The sequence below is a fragment of the Mytilus californianus genome, unplaced genomic scaffold (genome assembly GCF_021869535.1).
Source record: "Mytilus californianus isolate M0D057914Y unplaced genomic scaffold, xbMytCali1.0.p SCAF_5, whole genome shotgun sequence".
In the NCBI taxonomy this organism is placed as follows: Eukaryota; Metazoa; Mollusca; class Bivalvia; order Mytilida; family Mytilidae; genus Mytilus; species Mytilus californianus.
Genome location: NW_026262701.1, coordinates 18,810,246 through 18,827,161, shown reverse-complemented (window position 1 = coordinate 18,827,161; position 16,916 = coordinate 18,810,246). Strand labels below are relative to the sequence as shown.

The 16,916-nt window shown below is 30.8% G+C and overlaps 1 protein-coding gene across 1 annotated transcript in view; it reads right to left on the bottom strand.

Annotated features, from left to right (window-relative positions):
• Positions 1–11,284: 11,284 nt before the first annotated feature.
• LOC127701072 (C-C chemokine receptor type 3-like) overlaps positions 11,285–16,916 on the bottom strand; it is a 36,246-nt gene continuing 30,614 nt past the window's right edge. The window contains exon 2 of the mRNA XM_052204866.1: positions 11,285–13,380. Within this exon, the coding sequence (XP_052060826.1) occupies positions 12,018–13,115 (1,098 nt within the window). The 5' untranslated portion in view covers positions 13,116–13,380 and the 3' untranslated portion in view covers positions 11,285–12,017. The remainder of the gene's footprint in view (positions 13,381–16,916) is intronic.

Genomic DNA, 16,916 nt, shown 5'->3' with positions numbered 1-16,916 from the left:
AGAAACACTGAAGTGAACAAACAACAAACGACAATGCAACACACACAGAAACAAACTACTAGTATACGATAACAATTGCCATTTTCCTGAATTGGTACAGGACATTTAAAAGAAACAAATGGTGGGTTGAACTTGGTTTTGTGGATAGCCAAACCTCCCGCTTTTATTGCATAAATACGTCTGTTAAAATCTAATTTTCTATAATAATTTATCCCATCCAGTTTCATCATATGTTGGTTCCATGTAACGAATTAAGATCAATTCAAGCTGCCTGTAATTGTACATTTTATAATACATATATATTTTTTTATTTTGAAAATTTCGCAAATGGCTTTTAATAATTTTGTATTTTGATATACATGATACATGATACATGTGCATAATTAATACTAGTACACATGTTATAATAAAATTTGATGTATAAATCGTGTATAAGTCCAGTTCCAGTTGTATGCACACTTCGTTCCAACATACACAAACCGCTGACAATGTTGTTTATTTTAATTGGTGGTATTTAGCAACAAATGATTCAGATAAAAATCATTTTGAATTGACTTTTGATTCGTGTAATTATAACAAAAAACATTTGTGTGTTTAATTTTTGCACAAAACGTTACGCGTAATGATTGGTGTCTTTTATTTAAATGTATTTTCATAAGTAACTCCCATTTCCTAAATTACTGTTTGAATATTCTTACCGTCCACCCTCCCACATCCATCTCCATATCACAATAGGACTTAAATCCAGCGTCATCTGCAGGATAGATTGTGTAGACTCTACTATCATTGTTTCTGTCTAAATCCGAGCAGTCCCGAATATTATGCTCTAAAATATGTAGAATGATATGACCAATTTCAGAGCCAATGCAATTTAGTTTAAAAACTATAAGATATTATATAACATTAATGTGCTTCAACTAATCTTACTAAAAAAGCGATATTTAACATTAATTTTGAATTGTGTGGTTTGTTTTCATTCCAAAAAAAAAAAAAAAAATAAGAAGATTATTTCATAAAACATATCTTGATTGGAGAGGATAAATACAAAAAAGTATACCTTAAACAAAATTTAATACGTTTAGACCTATTTTTACCTGAAGGAAGCAAAGTTCTGTATTTACTAGCCACCAACATGCTAAGTACACGTTCAGCTGTTTTCCATAAAAGCTTACACCTTAAAACAGTCAAATTAGAACTGAAAATTTAGATAGATTAATAAGTTAATACAGAAAACAGAATAATGCGACAAGGTCTTTAAATTCGTTGCTTTATAATAATTGTATTCTTCAATGTAAAGTAATTGGTAGACCTCGCTTTTCAATTTCTGAAAAAAACTATCGTTATACTGATATGAATTATTGTTACGACGGTAAGTTCCATAATTTTGTATGTTTATATATGTGCATATGTACTACTAGTACACATGTATTTGTCTCATTTAGTTATTATACAATTTACATGCTTTACGCCAAATCATCTTACGTTTATTATATTGTATTACATATTTCAAATTCTAGGTTTTTCATCATAGACAAGACAAAAATGTAGATTTTTACCGTGGATGAAAAAGTGTGTAAACGGATTTGGTGATCTGAAAACGGAATTTTGACTAAGTTAGTGTCTTCACCAAATAACTTTGATGATAACTTTTTAAAACTCTTTTTATAACTTATATCGAGAAGTGAAAAGATGTATGTCCTAGAGTAATTCGTTATCAATGCATTTTGTTTTACATTTAAGTTTTCAAATTATTGCTTGAACTTGTACATGAAATACGCTGAAACTTAAACCATGTGATTACAAAATGCTACAAGTGCATATGGTATAATAAACAATATTCAAATTCGCAATAAAATTTTGTAAACACAGTTCTGCAAAACTGCAACCTAGTCTATCCTCGAAATAAAAAACACATAACAACTAATTCGAGGAATGGAAATTTTAACCTTGTGACATCGTGTTTTAGCTTCCCTTCATAATCAAGCTGTTCTGTTTGGCATAACCGTTTTCCATACTTCGCTTTTACATGTTATATATGTGTTAATATCTTGAATATCTGGCAGTTCTTTAAAACGAAAATATATTTGACCAATAAATGTATTTTTCATTTAAAAAGGGGTAAAATGAAAATACATATTCATCTCTATATTTCATTCTTTTTACTCTGATATTTTAAAGGTAATGATAAACTACATATATTAACATCTAAAGGAATATATGAAATCAGAGCCAATCTAGAGGATTTTTATCGCCATAAAGCGTATGCAAAATATTCTACCTTCTACATTGGTGACAGGTCAACTAAATACCAACTGAACGTAAAAGTTTATATCGGAACGGCAGGTGATATTTACTTTTTAATATATACTTTAAATTAAATAATTTCTCAGTCCTCTATTTAATCACCGCTTTCTTCGGCAATATATTATGGACTTCCCAATTTTTTAATTTCTCTTGAGGTTCTGTATTTTTGTTATAACGTTTCCTATTTTACGCATCGTTGATACAACACTTAAACATAATTGTTGTTGGTTTTTCACATATTGTTGTTTTCATACATATTGTTAATGTTGTTTGTACTATGCAAAAATGGAATGTTTATACTGGTTTTGAGTTCACTGATGAGTCGTAAGGTTCAAAGTCAATAACGTACTCATATCATTTTAGTTTGAATATAACTTAATTGAAAATAATGCACTTAAGCGTGACCATCGCGTTTTAGCGTCTCCATCGCACTTTAGAGTCCTACAATTATATTTGAACGAACAATTCATAAGTATTCACCACTTTTGTTATTTTTGAAATAAATGAAGTTTTAGTTTGGTTACCACAGTGAAAAATAGTAGTATTTTACCGTATTTTGGGGGTACATTTTATTGTAGAGTTTCTTTTGTAAAACAGAAATGGTTCTTTTCAAAGAAAATATCTTGATATGAAGAAGAACTTCTAAACTAAGTTTGAACAATATTCTAAATGATTGGTTTACCGGAGTAAGAGTATTAAGGATAAAATTAGCAATAAAGGGACACTAAAGGCCATTACAGAAATCTTGATATGAGGAACAATTTTCACCATTAGATTTCTGTTTTATGTAACAAATGTGTTGTAAGAAACCGAATAAATACACAGGACAATCATCAAGACGATCTAGAAATTGCACGCGTTGTCGTGCTAAGCATACCCCCACGTGTAGTTCAAATTATCTGCAAACTAGAAACAGATGTTGAACAGATAAAAAAAAAAAAAGGGCTCACTCATTACAACTCATCACTACCAAGGTGTTGACTAAATATGAAGTCATTCTGTTAAGAATATTGGAAGAAAATGTAGCGAAAACATTTTAGTTTATTCAACACATTGAAAAATTTCATAAGTAGCCTGAAACAGGAAGTATGTGTCTGACATATCAGAAAAGTGCACACACGATACAACTCACTGTTTAATTTATGTTGATGATCAATTATGAAGTAATTCAATAGTACCGGAGAAATTTCATCAAACATACTAAAATAATTAACCAGCAAATACATGTAGTTGTTTGAAAGATCGGACAAGTGTTTACACGACACAACTCATTACGGTCAAGCTGCTGACCACACTTGACGTAATTATGTCTAATAATACAAAGGAAAGTGTGACGAAACTATTTGTTGAAAGAAAGTACATACGGACTAACGGGAGGATAAGGTGAATACAATATTATTCCATCGTCTAGATTGAGTTGTAATATAAGAGCTGTTGATACAAAAACTTACAGCTTTGAGGAGATATATAATCATTTAGTACATTATACAACTGCATTTAGTAATAATCATTACCAGTTTTGGAATCTTAAAAAGTGAAAATGCTACCTTGCTATCTAAGTAAAATTAAATTACAAACAGATTGAAAATAATCAATCTGTCGAAGGGAAGAATTAATAGGAAAAAAATACCTTTACTTATATGTATCTACCAGCTGCCAAAGTCATTACTAGATAAACTCATCATAGATACCAGGATTGAAATTTTGTATTTGCGCCAGACGCGCGTTTCGTCTACAAAAGACTCACCAGTGACGCTCGAATCCAAAAAAGTTACAAAGGCCAAATAAAGTACGAAGTTGAAGAGCCTTGAGGACCAAAAATAGCCACTCCATTGTAATTTCTGATTTCTTTTTTTTTTTATTCTTCTTTCCTTTTTATAAATGAGTTAAATGAATTATAACTTCTTCAAAAATTATAGTTCTATGTATTTTATAGGTATTAGTGTCGCTTCAATGCAAAAATTCTAAAAGGCCAAATAAAGTACGAATATGAAGATCATTGAGAACCCAAAATTCCTAAAGCTTTCGACTCATACAGCTGTAGAAATCTATTCTGAAATAGAAATGCATTACGATAGTTATTTGAAATGCAAATAACAATTTAAATCGGTTTAATGTAGAGTAAGTGAATGACAATCGTATTGCTACAAAAATCATTGTATGCAACATCACATGGTTTTTATTTGATATTTGCTCTATAAAACATTTGGTAAAATAATTAATGGATTGCTAAAGAGGCAACTTTGATATTCGTGATAACTTCTAGAAATGATGGTGAAACTAAATCCCTAGATTAATTCTTCATATAATAAAGAAAAAATGCAGACTAATAAGTTTTCTTATGATGAATGTTGTCATGGAAATTACTTAAATGATACCTCATTCGTGGAAATCCATTTTTGAATACAAAGATGTATGGTGTATCAAGCATGTATATTAATAATGAAAGCAATAAAAAAATCAATGAAAATGAAATTAAAAAAAATACCATTTATTTTGTTTAGTCCGTTTAAAATTGACATGTGAAACTTACGGTTTGTTCTCGATTTCTGTTGCTTTACCTGTTAAGGAATAGAGAATAACAACGACTGTACTAAACTCTAAGGTAAACAGAAATTAACACTGCCACATATACTTTTGGCTTTTGGAAAAAGATAATCATGCCTGGCGAATTAGTAATATATAATAGCTATTCGCTCATCATTTACAATCAATGTGTAACATTTATCATTGCTATCATCTTATCTATCCACTGATTACTGATTGTAAAAATCTTTTTAATTGCGAAATATTCTGAAGTATTTTTTTTTATCTTTCGTTAATCTGGTATCTTTGACGATTATTTTATCTGTATTGCTTTGATAAAAAATGTATTAACTAATTCTCATTTTTAATACGCTTTGGAAATTTGGAAAGGGTACTTATTATCCCACACCTGATATTCCTAGTAACAGATTGTAAAATGTATATGTATACAAACTATAGTGGTTTCAGGATGATATAAGAAAAATCCGAAACAAAAACACTTAAACAAACTTATTTTGAGATTTCCGTTTCGACGTATACTGATTACATGTTCTTACGTACGATATATATTTCATTTCTACAAAATTTAAAACACAAGAAAAAATACTTCAACAATGTCTTCCCCTTTAAACCAAATTCTTATAAAAATATAAAATCACAAGATTAATATGATACGTGCATTATCACGTTTTTAACTATTTTTCGTTTAGGTTTGAATAATATAATTACAAATAAACCTTCAATTGCGTGTCACATTTTGCCTCATTCTCACATGGTATTCCATGAACAAAAACATTTAACAAAGAAGTCAATCTACATGAAACAGATGAAGATTGCTGATTAGGAAGTGAAATATCAAACTGTAATACACAGTGGTCATATTACCACGAATACCGATTTCGATGTTTGCCTTATGGAATTCGCTGTTTAATTAGTGTTGTCTGTGACCAGTTTATATGTTACTAAAAAAATGGGTTGACAGCTGTAATGTTGTAAAAGTACAGAAGGTTGTTTTTGTCATTGTTATTTTCTCTTCGACTTATGAGTTTTTAATTTCCCCTTGGTATCTTCCGCCTCTTTTTCAGATTGTTTGACTTCTGATTAACGGAAATTTATGATTTTGGTTAACGTTTTACTTTGGTGTGTTTAATTTTGGAATTGTCATCTTAATAGCCAAATAAACCAATATATGACTAAAGTCAGAATATACGAGGATTTTTATGGGTGAGGGGGTATTTAATTTCTGTATCCTTTAAATTTTTAAAGCATTTTCTTTATTCTTAACAAATATTCAATATACTTTATTTGCTTTGGCCATTATTCTCTATTATATTCAACCTATTTAAACCTTCATATACCAAGTAACTGTATCTAGTCTTCCTCTGGTTGTATTGTCAAATCTGACATGTCATAGAACTTAAATAAGTTTGAAAAAAATACAAAAACACGACATATACGTTAAGGGACATTGTAATTAAATGAAATAAAATGTTTCCAATTCAATTCAAGGACAGTTGTTATCAAATTGTCCTTTTCTATGTATGTTGGCGTTTGTTTTTGTAGCCGTTCAGTGTATTTGTTGTACCGTTGTTTTCCTCTTATAGTTGATGTGTTTCCCTCGGTTTTGGTTTGTGACCCGGATTTGTTTTCGTTTAATCGATTTATGACTATTGAACAGCGGTATACTACTGTTGCCCTTATTAGGCAAATATATAAAGAGTCTTTTAGTGACTATGATTATACCGGAACCTAGTTTATTTACTCGAAATTGCATTCACACGTTCAAAATATAATGTATTTATTCGTTTTCTGATAAGGTCAATAAAATTCTGCTTCTAATAACTTTACAATTCATTGAATATTTTTTAATTCCTTATTTATATACATTTTCATATTATTTTTGTTTTCCGTTTACCATTTTCTACATTAATCTGGCCGTTGGTTTTTTCGGTTGAATTGTTTTACATTTGTCATTTCGTGGCCGTTTATAGCTACTAGTAACTATAAGGTATGGGTTTTGTGCATTGTTGAAGGCCTTACGCTGATCCATAGTTGTTAACTTCTATGTCATTTTGTCTCTGGCGGAGAGTTGTCTCATTGGCAATCATACCACATCTTCTTTTTTTTAATTTAAACTTATAAAAGTTTGTTGTCTACCTCAAATGAATCAAACTGTGGTTTGGTTTGGGTTCTCAGCTAGAAATATTAAAATATGTTCCCGTTTTTATTTCTAAGTTCTTAGTTCTATATTATTTTCTATCCTATTCTATATATATACACTGGACGTTAAGCAACCAACAATCAATCAATCTATATATATATCTACTTATTTAGTTTATCATAGATGAATCGTTCATCAGTTTGCTTAAAATTTCGTTTATTCTGGTTTTTAAATGATTTACTTTCCTTTTTATCTTCGGGGTCATTCGGCGTAAATTGCGTCATTAAACAATCGGTTTTAAGTTCTTCTTATTGTGAAAAAATAGCATAAGCATTGTGACGTACTGTAGAAAATTTACGGAAAAGTGCACGAATTCCAAAGTGGTCTATTTAGCCGGTACTTCCTATGTAAATAATTGTACAAATTCATTCATATACTGAATTCCAATAGAAATTCAGCACATCATATATCAAGCCCCATCTTTTGAATGCCAGTTCTAAATAGGGTTTTTTTTTTTTGCTACACTGTACGCGTTGACCTATTCAATTCCGAATATTTCAGTTAATTTGAAAGAAGAAAGCATCAGTTTTCCACCTAAAAGAGATTATATTGCTCAAAATGCAAAATAGAATTGTTGAAATGAATTACATTTTATGATGATCTTAACACATACTTGCATCCTACTGAAAAAAACTTGCATCGCCGATAAAACAACTGCAAACTCCCGCCACCTATTATACTAGTTGTAAGTATATAATACGTTTACATACATGCCAAGCACTTGCCCGCACTTGCAAAAGCAAACTCAACTAAAAAATACAAACTCGACACAAAACCTTTACTATGATTCATAGAAATATTTCGTATTCACGGTAAACATAAATTCATTGATATACTGAGTGCCAATAAAAAATCAACGTATCATATATCAAGCCCCATCTGCTATATATCCAATTTTGCTCATACACTTAAAAAAATTAAGTATAATTTAACAAGTAATGTATACAACTTCGGACTTAATGACAGACTATCCCATCGAACTAGAGATAAAGGATACTACAGATACAGTTAAGTCTGCCTCATATCTTGACTTACATCTAGAAATTGACAATGAAGGTCGGTTGAAAACAAAACTTTACGACAAAAGAGATGATTTCAGCTTCCCAATTGTGAACTTTCCATTTCTATGTGGCATAATTTGCATACGGAGTATATATCTCCCAATTGATACGATATTCACGGGCTTGTATTTCCTATCATGATTTTCTTGATAGAGGATTACTGCTCACAAGGAAGCTATTAAACCAAGAGTTCCAAATGGTGAAGTTGAAATCATCCCTTCGTAAATTTTACGGACGCCATCACGAGTTGGTTGACTGTTATGGAATAACCGTTTCACAGATGATATCGGATATGTTCCTTATGTCGTAACTACAATACCCTTCCCTTTTCACGAATGTGACCTACCGAATTAGACTATTTACCGGATTTGTAATAACATAAGCAACACGACGGGTGCCACATATGGAGCAGGATCTGCTTACCCTTCCGGAGCACCTGAGATCATCCCCCCCCCCCCTAGTTTTTGGTGGGGTTCATGTTGCTTAGTCTTTAGTTGTCTATGTTGTGTCATCTGTACTATTATTTGTCTATTTGTCTTATTATTTTTGGCCATGGCGTTGTCAGTTTGTTTTCGATCTATGAGTTTGACTGTCCCTCTGGTATCTTTCGTTCCTCTTTGGTTAACCGTGTAGTCATCTTCAAAACAAATATAATAATGGTCTCCTGTGCCATAAATATATATATATTTTTTAATATTCATAAGAAAAGGGACAAAAGACACCAAGGGGACATTCATAACTCATAAGTAGAAGAGAAACTCATTTATTTACTGATATCGCCAATAAAAAAACGAAAAAGCTACGAAAAAAAATTTTGAGAAAAAAAAATACATAGAAAAGTAAAGACTGACGTATGATTCAAATTTTTCGCACTGGTTCGATACCGCTACTGGTGGACTATTAGTCCAAGAGAGTCTGATCAGCTCAGTAGTCAGTGGTTCGGTACTTTTACATGTGCTGGCTTACTCTATAAAATACCTTAGGCTTTCTTAAATTCCCTTTGTTTAATTGATAATTTATTGAGACGGTAGGATTCCAAATCCCTCATTCAAAGTTGTCTTTGATGAATTTTGCTATTCGTTTTATGCCCGACCTTTTTGTTCATATAGCTCCTCGCGTGATCAGGTATTAATAAGTGTTTAGCCTTCAAAAAGCACAGAATAAGTTAATATATATAGATACATATACTATTAAGAGCTAATTTTTGAATCTTTTGTCTTCGACATGTAAGGTAGCCTCAAAGTGCCAGTTTGATATTCAAAATATATTGCAAAAGACTACCGGAGACCGCTTAAATGATTGTGAGACCTTCCCGATCTTTCATTGTATATATGATTTGGGCCACAGTTAGGCTAGGCATTGATTTAAATACTAATGAAAGGATATCTGTGAAAATTGGGTTTGAACGTGAATTATGTTTTTAAATTGATAAAGTGTTATTTTGATTATGTAGCAGTGGATCAATACCGCTGTCATTACCAGGTCAGTAATCAGTACTTCAGAACTGCCATGATATACAACATTCCATTCTTAAATTCTCTGTTGATAGATTAGAAACTTTTAAGAAACTAACTTAATAGTCCCTAAATTTGTTTTACATAAAGTGAATTTGGTTATTTCTTTTAGACCCCTATTGGTCACATAGACCTCCTAACAACGATGTAGTTCCAATTAAATGAAATATATTGACATAAGTGGAGATCACGGACTCTGATTGGGAAATTATCAAAATATTTCTCCTCTTAAACTGAATTGTTTTGAGGCTTAACATGCCTACGGGTAGTGATGATTGTAAGATTCATTTTAAACATTTAATTTGATCAAGTAACACTTTTGTAAATCACATTACTCCTCTAAAATAACTTCAATACATTTTTTGCATCCTACGTTACTAGATAATGTATATAAGGTCCTCTGCAAGTGATTCTATTTAAGTTTTTGTAGGATGAAAAGCATAGACGCCATATGCAATCTTTGATTTTAATGGCCAATTTTCAGAAATCTTCTTTTGTGAGACGACGGGGAAATGTTAAACTTTAAATATGATGAAAACAGTATATTTGAAAGAAGTAAATTCCCTTTGAAAATTAAACGGGTAAATGGTCTAGGTGGGCAATTCAAATTCCTAGCAGCCTCCAATTATGTTGGTCTTTCACGTTGTCAAAATGCAGACGTTTTATGCTCAGTTATTTCAAGAAAACATTTGTACTACTATTGTAATAAATCAGATGTTTCTTTACCAAAAGTTGAAAACATTACTATAAATCTACTTTCGTAATTTTTTATAATAAGTTTTGTAAAAATGTTAGCGGTCTGTAAATCCTGTTTATTCCTTTTTTGCCATGGGGATAGTCGTCTTTAGTGTGGGTCGGATTTATTAATGTCTTGTTTAGTAGATTCTTTGTAATTAGATTTATTATGCACAGTATATGTATTGATATATGTCTTTCCTAGTCGTTCGCTGCTACGTACTACAATTGTCTGACAAGAATTAGATCATGAGAAGGAAATGACAAAAGCAAAATGAAGATAATGAAACTCTTTGATTTTCCACGTTCTGAAATTATTTATATACTCTCTGTCTGGATTTTTAATATTAGACATGAAAGGGCTTGTGTTTGAAAATCATAATTTATTGAAAAAACAGGAAGTCTTGTTGGTAGAAAATTTTAAGTCTTATTTCCGTGCAACATATAATAAGGGTTTTTTTTCAAACAAACTAGACACGTTGGGATAAATGTTTTATAGACTAGATTTTTAACCGGGTTTTCCATCAAAAATCCTGTTATTGATTTAGGGATGCACAACAGGTTGGACTTGCGTTCAGGCGGCAGCAATATGATGTATAATTTAGATTATTTCAATAGACACATCATTTCCAATTTTACTGTTTCATGTATAGTTTCATGTATATATAAATCTTTTTTATTGCTGGTATTTAACATCCATTTCACAAAAAATATATATAAAGACGATGAACAGTAATTGATTAAATAAGATTCACAAGAAAGAATATGAGTTAGGAATAGGATATACAAATGTTGAACGAATTTTGACAACCACATGTAGTACATTTTGTAGAACAACTAGCAATAAAGTTAACTATATTTTTAACTACGAAATTTGATGTTATAACACTAATAATAATAAGTGTACATAACAGCTGAGCTTATAGAACTAAGCTTTGTACTTTTTATTTTCCTGGCAAAATAAGTTTCACAGTAAAACAGGTATTTAACATATAACAATCTCTTATTGTCTAGACGGTTGAAAGTAATGAAGTTGAAATAGAAGTAAAATCATTTCTCATTTCTTGTTTGTCTCAATAATGAAATTGTATGTGACAATTCATGTCATGTATGTCTTAATAATGAAATTTTATGACAGAATACACAACCAAATACAGTTTTTACATCGCAACTGAGTATACAAGAAAAAAGATGTCTTTCTTTTTATTTTTATGATCATTTTATTAGTTTTACAGTAACACATGTATTTAAACAAACCACAATCATTATGGTACATGTTCTTCTCTCGTCTAAACCGTCTGAAATAAATGGAAATGAACTACTGGAAAATGTAGCAGTAAAATCAACGTTTTTTTCTTTAATTTTATGTACGAAACTTCATGTAATTATACTAAAACTATTAGTTTGTACACCACAGCTTAGCATATAAGAAAACAATCTTCCTCTAGTTTGACTCACACAGCCATTGTATTAGTTTAACATTTAAACATCTAGTTAACCAACAACAACATTACTAACCTTTGTGTAAACGCATTAAAAATGGTTTATGACAACCCAAGTAGTTAAAAAAAACAGAACATCTTAAAACATATACATACAGACTCTTTTTTTTTACCAATGCTTTTGCAGTTGGTATATTCATCGTTAAACAAATGTTTAAACCAGAGTTACAGATATTTCCGTTTCCATTTGACTGGCACTACTATCTGAGCCATGGTGAAGTTCATACATTCTCCTGTCCGGTTTAGAAAATATCAGTGATTTGAGCATATTATTTACCTGTTTTCTAAAAGTTTGCGAAAACAATATACAAATGTAAAATACAATAACAGTATTTGTCCACGCCATGTAATGTCCGATAACTCTAGCTTTTGCCAACTGCAATCTAAAGTGAGGTTTTTGCAGCCATGATGGCGGATAAGTCTGATCAACGATATTAATTACAGTAGGTGGCAGCACTAACAAAAAGTAAAACATAGATAAAACTAGAGTGGCATGTGTAAGTACCATTGGTGTCATTTCGTTGTCAGTTTCTTCGGGTACGTTTCTCATACATAGCCCCGTAAATATCAAAATATCAAACGTTATGAGTAAAGCTAATGGAATGAATGAATAACAACTTGCAGACATCCAAGGCCAGATAACAACATGTAAATCATCATCGTTATGAAAGAAGAAGCAACCATCCATCAGTTCATATGTCCACATTGCATGTACACTAACAACAATAAGCCCAACGAAGATTGAAATAGTAGCAAATTTTGCCATGAACAAAGTACATATCTTCGATGATTTTTTCCTATGCCAGATCGTTATATAGCGATCGATTGTCATAGAAACAACAAACCAAATGCTAGAATATGTTACCACTCGACTAAAAAATTGCCATAATCTACATATCCAATCTGCCTGACTGTCTATAGATCTTTTTTCTGCTACTAGCGCTACCCACTCTGATCCCAAAAATAAATATAGCGTCAACAAACTTGTTAAAGCGTATGCTGAAATATAGAACCCAATTGGATAATGCCGAAATGGTCTTGTTCTCATAACCAATAAAGTACATACATTTCCAAATGTACCAAGAATAATCAAAACCGGTGGTACATACGTGTTCACAATATGTTCAAATTGTCTTTCAACAGAATCGTCTTCTTGTATATTTAGATAGTTCCTTGAATGATTCACGTACGAAGAACTCAAATTGTTCACGGTCACGTTGTTTTCCATTGCTAAAGACGTTAATATTTGCATCTTTTGACAATAAAACACACTGTTGTATGCAAAGGCGTAAATGCAGTAACAACGTCTGCGTCTACAATTAGTACAAGTCTCCCTGGTATGCAATAAATCTTAAACATATATTGTTCAATCCATATATTGCGGCATTGGTTTCCTCATTAGGCTTTTTAAAGGAAACGAATTTGAAATGGTTAAGCAATGAATAACATAATGTAGAAAATTCCACTGCATACTGTTTCCTTCATTAACTTGTCAATTGTTCTTTTGTATTACCAATCTACAAAATAAAACAACAAGTATAGTTCAATCATTCCAATGTTTATGACAGAAGACATAAAACTAATATAAATGAAACCAAGCTCAATCATGACAAGTGAAACATTTTGATGAGGTCGAGTTGTTTGTTAAGGATATTCGCTGATGTTGGTTTTTTTTTCTTTTTGTTAGATATTCGGAATTCCTGGGTTTCATCCATGTAATGCAATTAAAAAAAATTCCCAGCTAACCCCGACTTTCCTTTTAATAATTTTATTACAAATAGCTTGAAAAGTAATTTTTGAAAAATTTATAAAATCCCTGTTTTTTGTCATAGTTTTTGAAAGAACAGAGTTGTTAATTGTATGAAAAAGCTAGAGAGCTCATTTCCAGTCAAATTTTCTAGGGTTTATTTCTCAAAAAAAATACACGGACCTTACTTTTTTTCCTGTGTTTTTTAGTTTAGTTATTTATATACTATAACAGTTTAAAAGCTTGTTAATTTTACACGGAGCAACCAACACCCTTAACAACATTTTTACTATGTATAAAAGGAAAGCTCCATTTCAAAAATACAACTTTCTCTCGCCATTATTATGACGTACCAAAAAAAATTCAATTTGGTCATACATCTTTCAAAATCAAAAGAAAACGATATGTTTTCTGTGCTTTTTCTAGTTTCATAGCGATTGAATTGAAACCATATGTTCAGATTATGTATGTCAATTAATTTTCTTCTGCAGTTTAATTTAGATTCTAAAACAAGAAATAAAGCTTCAAGCCAACATGTGTACGATGTATCGTGGGATATTATTATGCGTTCGATTTTAATAATTAACCTGCCCTAAACCAGTATGTCGTTGAACTTATCCACACTTCTTTAAATACATATTGTATTCTGAGTTCCAGCACTGGTTGTAAATGTGTTTTATTCTGTTAAAAGTCTAAAATATAACGTTGACTAAAGATTGACGTTATATTACATAGTGTATATTAAATTAAAAAAAAATATATATTATTTAAAAGTCAGTAAATGTCATTCTCGTGTATAGTGAATAATGTCTTCATTGTTAAATAAATATAGGAACATTGCTCTAAAAAAAACTAGAAAGACTTCCTTATTACAGTCACGAATGTATTTATAGAATATAATTTTTTTCCTAAAATAGTACTCGGGAAAATAAAAAAATAAAAAAGATAATCTACTATGTGATTATTTTAAATAACAACGGCTGATATTTTCAAAGTTTACTAAAATTAATAATCAACAGACATAGCTAAACAATGGTTATATAGATCCTGTGTAACCTTCGATTAATTTTACTACAGGAATTTGACATTATTGCATTTACAGTTGTCACCCAAGAGCTCCACCAAGTTAAGGTATCCGTAATTGTCAGCAATTGTCATGAATACCGAAGCGGTGCCCAAAACAAATATCTTAAAAGATAAGATTCAAATACAGGTTTAATATTCCAAAGGATAAGGTACGATAAGGGGCATTTTTGGACCTCTCTCCAAATAAGTTTATATTAATATCATACATTAATTGCTTGATCAGTAAAAGTTTTAACAATTCCAAATGATATTGTTTGTCTAAGAAGAACTTGAAGTCACAAATGAAAAGTCCCTTTGATTTCGTTTACTATATGCTTAAAAACAACTTCGCAACAGAAATGTTGCCTAGCAACGGTTAAAAAATGGGTGTTTCCACCTCTGAAGTATGAATTTAACAGTTGTTTTTTCTTTGATTTTTCTTTCCCATATGGTGTTTCATTCCAATATGCTATCATATACATCTTTATTCTTAACAAATTCCGTATTGAGCATAGCAACACAAATGTTGCTTCGCAAAAATCGTTCCATATTTAATCAATTAGTCATTTTATTGAACAAATTAAATTGAATTCAATGCAGATTGTCTGTTTAGGAACAACTTTTAAGTTGGTTCAATTGTATAGTTCACTTAATGCTTATCACCAACTAAGCTACATAATAAGTGCATATCAACCGTTCAATAATGGGTTCTCTGTTATCTGAAGTATGAATTTAGTAATGTTGGTAGAATATACTTTCTCATATGGTGTTACACTACACGATACTATAAACATCTAGATCATCATTAATCTTTTTTTGACGAATTCCATATCGAGCATATAAACCCACATGTTGCTTAGCAGCAGCAACCCTTTTTTTTGTAAATTAAAAACAACTACAAAACCTATCTTTCAATGTGAAGGTCTTTTCATGAAAACAAGAATATAAATGATTTACTAATTAGGGGTGGGTATGAACAGTTTTTAAAGATATTTCATAGCTAATGAAATGAAATAGACGTGGCTTGTACCACAAAAAGACCTCGTCTGGAATAAAATGTCCAGGCAAATAAGAATTAATATGATGTAGGAGTGGGGACGTGAATGTGTCCCCTGGGTACAAAACCTATGGTGAATTAGAAATGATTTATCAAGGCAATGGGTGGGGATATAAATCATTTTGGAGATAATTAACGATTCATTATTTAACGGGGATTTGATTTCAAGGAATAAATCTTTCGGTTCAGTAAAAAGAAATTGACATAGCCTGTGGGAATATATATGGTTTTAAGGTTGGACAAATAAAACTGAATTATTTTACTTTGAAATGCAAAGGTCAACAACAAATGATCAATTATTTTGACCTTGAGATCAACGGTAAAGGTCATAATGATATTAGACTGATATGACATCTCTTGGTTATACACTTTATGCCAAATATCATAAGTCAATGTCAACAAATCAAATAAGTGTCGGCTCGGACAAGTGTGTATGAGAATAAAATTCAGAAATTGAAGAAAAAGAATACTTAAGTTAAACATAATGTATCCATTCTTTTCTTTTTCGAAGCCAGAGAAACATGATAAGTGAGAACTGAGTACTGAATAAACTGCTGTTTCTTTCACGATGAAATGAAATATGGAACGATTTTTTTTATCCGTAATTATGATGTGGATACTAGCGATGTCGAAAAATGGTTTCTCTTTCCTGTCGTTGTCGAATGATTCGTGAAATATAATGTAAGTTCATAGTATGTGTTTATTTTGCGTTTTAAATTTTTTCGTTATGTTTTTGTGTTTTTATAATTTGTTTATAAAAAAGAACAATTATACTTGGACATGCAAATTACTAATAAGAGTATATGACTGCAAAAGTCAATTCTTTGGGTGGATGCGTATGTTTAAGCGCGGATTTATATAATAAGAAGGATTCTTACTATGTGCACCTTTCATTTAAGTCATCGTACAATTAAATAAATAGAATAAATGAAGTAAAACTATACAAAATCTTGTATAAACTGACTGCACATATAATGTTTTATCAAATCGCACAATTTTAAAAGTAGTAATATAATGCCATTTGGTAATTTCAACTTTTTAATATCAATAAATACATCACATGTATGTCTCATAAGAAGCCATACTTTTGATTGGATGACAACAATTGAGAGGCATTCCAACAAATGCAACATTGATGGCAGCACGTACTTCCCATGACAATGTCACAAGAATGCATGGGAAAA